Source organism: Parasteatoda tepidariorum, chromosome 1, assembly GCF_982258835.1.
Source record: "Parasteatoda tepidariorum strain Cologne lab strain chromosome 1, Ptep-v5.0, whole genome shotgun sequence".
Taxonomy (NCBI): Eukaryota; Metazoa; Arthropoda; class Arachnida; order Araneae; family Theridiidae; genus Parasteatoda; species Parasteatoda tepidariorum.
This window is the reverse complement of record NC_141755.1, coordinates 132,095,771-132,103,060: the sequence shown is the minus strand read 5'-3', so window position 1 is coordinate 132,103,060 and position 7,290 is coordinate 132,095,771. Positions and strand designations below refer to the sequence as shown.

At 35.9% G+C, this 7,290-nt stretch overlaps 1 protein-coding gene across 1 annotated transcript; it reads right to left on the bottom strand.

The window, feature by feature from the left end:
- Positions 1-467: 467 nt before the first annotated feature.
- Positions 468-4,215, bottom strand: LOC147816979 (uncharacterized). The gene is made up of 5 exons (XM_087157602.1): positions 3,653-4,215; positions 2,859-3,483; positions 1,544-2,512; positions 1,024-1,462; positions 468-964 (listed from the first exon to the last, which is right to left on the bottom strand). Exons 1-5 carry the CDS (start codon positions 4,213-4,215, stop codon positions 468-470), a joined length of 3,093 nt encoding a protein of 1,030 aa, XP_087013728.1.
- Positions 4,216-7,290: the final 3,075 nt, after the last annotated feature.

Below are 7,290 nucleotides of genomic sequence, written 5' to 3'. Positions count from 1 at the left end.
GATAAGGATGTGCGTTCATTGCTTTGTTTAACGTGATTTTATAATCACCGCACAAACGTACTTCTCCTGACGGTTTAATCACTGGAACAACTCGTTTCAATAAATGCTGAGAGTCGATTAAATCTAGATCGAAAGTTTCACGTTCTTTTGAGTCTTGAATGAAGTGAGCAGGCGTAAGGGGTTTCAATTCGTTGGGGTCGTCTGACAAATTTGTTAATGGTCTCGCATTTATAGCCGCCTCACAGTCGTAAAGCAAAGTCAACATTTCTTCGTAGGTGACACAAGCTCTGCTCAAACATTTTCGAAGGAGTTCCTTAACGCAGCGAACCATTCGTTCCCAAAAACCACCATACCATGGAGATGGTGGGCTAAACAACCACTTAACTTTCTGTAGAGAACATTCTGTTTGTATGAAATCCCAATCTAAATATTTTAACGCATTTGCTGTACCTACGAAATTCGTACCATTATCTGTATAAAGAGTAGAGCATCTTCCTCTCCTTGCCCAAAATCTTCGTGAGGCTTGCATAAATGATTCTGTGGAGAGAGATGAAACTAGCTCCAGGTGGACTGCTCGATATACTGCACACGTGAAAAGCCTTGTTTCCACCACGTAAGAAAAGAGGACCAGCTAGATCTGCGCCAGTTATCTGAAATGCTGAGACTCGGTTTACTCTGTCAGGCGGTAAAGGAGCTGGCTCAGTATTAACATTTCTAGAAGTCAGTTTTTTGCATGGTACACATTGTCGCAAAACGGCTCTTACAACTCTCCGTCCTTTGGGAATCCAGAATCTTTCTCTTAACTGTGCTAGTATCGTTAATACACCAGCATGCATCAAAGATCTATGAGTATGCAAAATGAGTCTTTCTAGAAGAGGATGGTCTGGTAAAACTATAGGATATGTGAAGTCCTCCGGATCTTGACTGAGGATAAGTCTTGTTTGAACTTTCAAAATTTCCTTTTCTACGAAGAATTGTATTGTATCCTTGTACTTCTCACGTATGTCAGAAGGCCATTCATACGGTATGATTTTTTAAGAGTGTTTTCTGCACATTCAATCTCTTCACATGAGATCGCACCAGTCAACTTATAAGAGTTTTTCTTAATGCTGTTACAAAATCTCAGAACATAAGCAGTCATTCTAAGAATCCTTATGTAACTCGAAAAGTATAAAAATCTTTGTCCAAATTTCTCTTCGTTTTCAGCTGCTAAATTTGTTATCACTGTCTTACGTCGCTCCAGAAAAGCTTCATCCGGAACGGATATCTCAGACACTGGCCAAGATTTTGCTTCTTCGTATAACCAGCTGGGACTCTCCCACCACTGACTTTGCAATAGATCTGCCCAGTCGCAAAAGCGAGTAGCAAAGTCGGCAGGGATGACTTCTCCAGGTACATGTTTCGAGTCATCTATATTGGTCAATTCTCTGATTTCTTTCACTCGATTTCCAACGAATGTATTCTATGGCTCCTTTCTCGTAATCCAGCTCAAAACTGTCATTGAATCAGTCCAAAAAAGGGTTCTAGAGGAAATGGGCAGAACAAAACGTAGAGTTGCGGCTAAACGAGCTTCGAGGGCGGCTCCCAGTAATTCAAGTCTTGGGATGGTTGGTTTTTGCATTGGAGCAAGTCGAGCTTTAGCAGCTATTAATTTGACTGTCACTTGACCTCGGTATTCACATCGCAAGAAAGCACAAGTAGCATATGCAAAAGAAGATGCAAAAGAAGATGCATCTGTGAAAATATGCAGTTTGACATTATCGTAATTTACAGGCAACATTCTTCGAGGAATGGTACATTCAGGTATGAGAGCAGTGGTTTTCTCCCACCGTCTGTACTTCTGCTCAAGTTGTGCTGATAATGCATCCTCCCAACTTAGTTTCTCTCTCCACGCTTCCTGCAAAAGGAATTTGGGCAACAATAGCGCTGGAGCAGTAAAGCCTATTGGATCGTAAATACTGTTGATGATAGAAAGAAGTAAACGTTTCTTAACTGCCTTTTCATTGACGGTAACTAAATTTAACGGCATCTTACATGAAAGTTCATCACTAACTAAATTCCATTTCATGCCAAGAACCATTTCCGTTTCTTGTCCTTCCCTAGAGTTATTGGAAGCCCAGCATCGTAATTCAAACCCACCGTCTTTCATTATTTGGATAGCTTGAGATTTTAAATGCTCCAGTTCATCGACGTTATTAACACTTGTGACTAGGCTGTCCACGTAAAATCCTTCTCTTAAATTATCAATCGTATTCTTAAGACTCTCTGTTTGGAATTTCTGCAATCCTAGATGATAATTTATTGTGGCATTTAGAAGAAATGGACTGGAAGACACACCGAATACCACTCTGCAGTGTCGATAAGTCTTAAATGTTGTGCATTCAGCGTCTTCCCACCACAAGAACCTTAGTACATCTCTGTCTTCGACTCTTAAACGTATCTGAAGAAATGCTTGTTTTCGGCAATAACTCCTAATGCCCCTGAACGGAATCTCAACAGTAATGGCAGTATCCTATGTATAAGATTCGGTCCCACACTTAAGCATTCATTCAAGGAAGCAAATCCAGGTTTCTTGAAAGATGCGTCGAAAACTGGTCGAACCTTCGTAGTATTGCTGGATAGCTTGATGACTGGTCTATGGGGGAGATAATGACCTGTTTTCGTAATCTGCTCTTTTGGTACAGTTTCTATAATACCTTCTGATTCCCATTGTTTAAATACAGCGTCGTAAGCATCAAAATAATTTTCGTTTAACAAACGTTTAGTTGCTGTGCGAAGTCTGGATTCTGCTATGTCATATTTATCATAAAGGGCAGGATGTCCAGCCAACCATGGCAAAGATACTGATCTTCACAGACTCTTAATGTTTCTCTGAAATGGATCAACGTTTCTTCCTCTAGTTGCATCTTATTTTTTCTTTCCATGGGATTTTCAATGCCTAAAACGTCCAAATCCCATATTTTTGGCAACTCCTTATTTTGCAAACTTAATGCGACTAAGTTAACCATTTTCTTTTTTCTTCTTAGATCTAAAATTGTCCAACCTAGTAAGGTTTCTATGGCTGAAACTCCCGATCTTAACACTTCTATTTTTCCAGTCAGAATTCTTCCAAGTACATCAGCTCCTAGAAGAACTCTTATAGGGGGCGTATCTTTTCCAACATCTGTTATTTCTATTCCTCGAGAAGCTAGATCAGCAAGTAAACTTCTATACTGTATCCTTGGTAGCTCTGAGCAAATTTTTGCTTGGTCAAGAAGAGATATTGAGGTCGTATATTTGCGATTTAAACTTTCAACAGTTACCATATATCTCTTATGCTCTGAAGCAGGAGAAGTTCCCCCACCAAACAGTCCTTGAGAAAACACTTCGCTTCCAGTGGGAGAAAGTTTCAGTTCTTCAGCCAAACTCTTTTCAATATAGGAACGCTGTGACCCATCATCCATTAGTGCACGAACACAGACTTCCTTGTCTCTGTTTCGTAGTCTGCGTAATTATTTTGAGATATATTTCACGTTCAGAAGGACGATTCGTGAACAATATTTCTGTTGCTTTCTGTTCATCACCTGCTATTTTGTCCTTAGACGAAGAATTAATTCCTTTACGTAGATCTGGGCAAAGTATAGTGTAATGCCTCCGTTTACAAACTAAGCACCTTACATTACTGTGACATCTTTTTGCCATGTGACCAGATTTGATGCAAACAAGACAGCATCTCTTTTGTATACCTCGTGATTTTCTGTCCTCATAACTCATTTCTGCTATTTTCTGACAGTCTTGACTTGGATGTGATCGGTCACAGAAAATACAATTGTTTTTTCCTACTGAGGTGTTGGCGATCAGTGTAGTAGCAGTAGGTTCATCTGTTTGGATCGATTTGTGGTAATCTTTTCGTTTCTCGCCACTTCCCTTATCTCTACCAAACCCTTCACGAGCTAAACTGATCATTTCTTCAGATTCGACCTCATGTCTCAAAAAACACATTAGTTTTTCGAGGGATCTTTGACTGGTAACGCCATCAGTATTTTCAGAAATTCTACTCCGTTCCCAGGCTCGCATAACATTTTCAGGTAAGCATGACTCTACAAGATGCTCTAGAAAATCAGCAAATTTCTCTTTCGTACGTCCCAAACTTTCCAAAGCTCTTAATTTTGTCTCCAGCATATCGTAGAGGGTTGCTAAATCAGGAGAATTCTTTCCGGCAGTAGCATTTTTCATAACAAGTGAAAGGAGATCTCGAACGTATATTTGTACTAAAAGATCTTCTCGGCCAAACCTTAATGGCTTTCGGATAATTCTCTGCTGTTATTGGGAAACTAATCTTGCTGCCCTGGATTCGGGTACCATAGATTGGTATAAATATTGTCGATCGCAGATAAATCTTCGGATTCATGAATTTTTGAAAATATACTCCGGAATGTGAGATATTCTTTAGGATCACCAGAGAATGTCTTCAATTCAAATTTCGGTAGTTTTAGTTTCACGGCATTATCCTCTAAAGAACTTTTGGCGATGGAACCGGAGTCCTTATTTAAAAAATTTGCGACTTTTGCGTCTAGTTCAAGATAATTATCTCTGTAATTTTCCGCTGCTTCAAAATCAGTTTCGTATTCAGCAACGGTCTCAGGTTTTTCTAAAAGTACTGAGGATATTTCATTTTGAATTTCATTCAAACGAGAAAATTTATCTTGCAATTGTGACCTTAGTGCCTGCAACTGATTAATATCCTTGGCAACAGTTTCCGGTGTCGCCAAATATTGCGCCAACTTATTCGACGTGGTCGTAAAAGTTGTTCTTAATGACTTTCTTTTCACTTTAAGAGCATCCATATTCTTAATGTAAATAATATTTAGTCAGTTTATTTACTAAATTCACTTAATAAACCCTCAGTTTCTACTTATTCTAAATCTCGAGTTAATTTTCTTTTTTAAACTTAATTCAGATCAAACATATAAACTGTACATAAAAGAAGACTTCGTAAAAAAAGATAACAGAAGCAGCCAAAATTCAAAATTATTCGTACCTATTTAATCCTTGACAAAGTAATATCTTGTTCGTAATTTTGCCGTCTTCTATTTTACATCGAAATGCAGAGTATAATGTCCTGTCGCGGACGCCACTTTATTATGACTCAAGTTTCTTTTGCTTCTAATTACTTTATTTTACAATACAACACTCAGAATAATAGGACTATTTACAATATATTATTTATACAATATTATACAATATATATAAACTTACATCATAAAGATGAAAATCGTATCGAATTCTCTTAAACGCAACGTATCGTAAGTTCTTTAACGTAATATTATAAACATAAATAGAACATAAAAAATAATTGCCAGTTTCACAAACGCAAAAGATAATGTTAATACAAAATAAAATAAAGAAAACATGACGGAATTGACAAACTTAATGTGAGTGGCAACAGCATTCAATACAAACACTTAAACGTTTTTTAGACGTTTAGGAAGCTCCCAGTAGAAAAATATCAATTCAACAGCGGCCTTTTAAAGCATTCTCACTTCAATTAATTAATTAATTCCTAATTGAGTTTAAATGAAATATTGTCATGTTTTTAGTGCATGAATCTGAATTGAACAACCTGATAATGCTCACTCTGGTTATTGTTATCTGGTTGCTCACTACGTGCTCTTGCGCGCCGAATCCAATCAATTAAAAATGAAAAATGTTGTCAGCGCGAGAAAAGAAATATCATCGGTTTTATTGATACATGCATATGTACGTATTAGCGTTTTATATAATATAGATATTACTGATACTTATTGCATCGAGTAATTTTTTTATTGATTGTATATCTAAAGGAAGTTTTGACTGTAAATTACAATGTACATTTCTTAAGTTACATACTTTGTCTGTCATATTTTAATGTACATTAAACCCAATATAAAATAAAAGTCTAGATAAAGCACTGGCATCCTTTCGTCAATATTAACTTCAAAAGCTCGTAATTTTGGTTCAACGCTCTGCTTAATCTGTATTTTAATTTATTTAAGCTTGGTGCAAACAAAGATCCATCTAAGCCTTTATGTTGGTCCATTTTTTACTCTTTTAAACCATAAAATAAACAACAAAGTTTTACTTTATCAGCTTAGGGATATTGGTCATTATAATGCATATCAATTACTGCTTTTTCCTGTTAAACTCAATATAAAGAAAAGGAACATTAGAGTCAACTTATTATATAATGTTTGAGCATTAATTCAAAAAGAACTGAAACTTATACAAAAAAGCAGTATTAAATTTATTTATAAAATGTTGACAGGATTATGATTTTTTCAATCAGAATAATTCACTTTTTCTTTTCTGCCTCAAGTAATATTTTATACTGTACAAGCATGTTGTTTTCGTTTAATAAAAATAATTTTGTTTCATTTTTTGTTGGTTGAAATTTATTGTGGAATCTAGAATGGCTATACTAATGGTCAGTCAGTACGTTAAAACGTTATAATGATTTTTTTAAAGCAATGAATCCAGTTCTATTGTTTTGAAAAAATTGAAAAGAACGTTGTGCCACCGATAAAAGACTCCAAACCAGGATAACACCAGCCAAAGAGTATGTTTCTCCTTTTTAAATCGTGTACAGAAAAAAAAATCAAAAGTACAATTTTTAGCAGTGAGGAAACCTAATTATTAAAAAACTAGGAGGCTTCGCCCCCTGCTCGCTGGTACTCGCCAACCCTCGGAACTGCTTTCGCAGTTCATTTCAGATTGCAAAGCAATCCGGTGCGCGCTTTACTCGCTCATTGGATACGTTCTTAACGTCTAGCTTTTGTATACTTTTTTGAACACTGAAGTTCCGAAAACTTTTCACTGTAGAAAATTCTAAACCTGTACATTTCAATATTAATTTGAAATTGCAAACAGTTCACATATTTTTCTTAATCACACTATTCTAAATTTTAGTTGTTGAGAAAAGTAACTGTTGTAAGTTTTGTTTTAAAGTCTTTCCCACAAAAGGGCTAAAGCCATGTGTTGTAAAACAATATGAAATAGTAGTCTGCCACTGAACGCCGGTTGTAAAGATAATTTTGTATTTTTAATTCTCTGAATAGCGCCACCCTAATATGGAATTTGTAAAATAAATGTATATATTTTTGATTGATTTGAGATCATTTTGCGTTTTCATCAGTGTTCAGAAGCAGAACAACTATAAGTTTTTTATTTTATCACAAAAATATAAAATGTATAAAAAACAAAGAAAAGAGTAAGAAAATGAGTTTATTAAAGTTGTTTATTTAAAACTTTTTATAGAATTTCTTCAAAAACACA

Excerpts from the sequence above, each read along its gene's own strand:
- LOC147816979 (XM_087157602.1), bottom strand. The coding sequence starts at position 4,215 with ATGAAAAATGCTACTGCCGGAAAGAATTCTCCTGATTTAGCAACCCTC. Across the intron at positions 3,484-3,652 it reads AGATGTCACAGTAATGTAAG|ACTACGAAACAGAGACAAGG; the intron begins GTGCTTAGTTTG and ends ATAATTACGCAG. Across the intron at positions 965-1,023 it reads CACTCTTAAAAAATCATACC|AAAAGGAAATTTTGAAAGTT; the intron begins GTATGAATGGCC and ends AATTCTTCGTAG.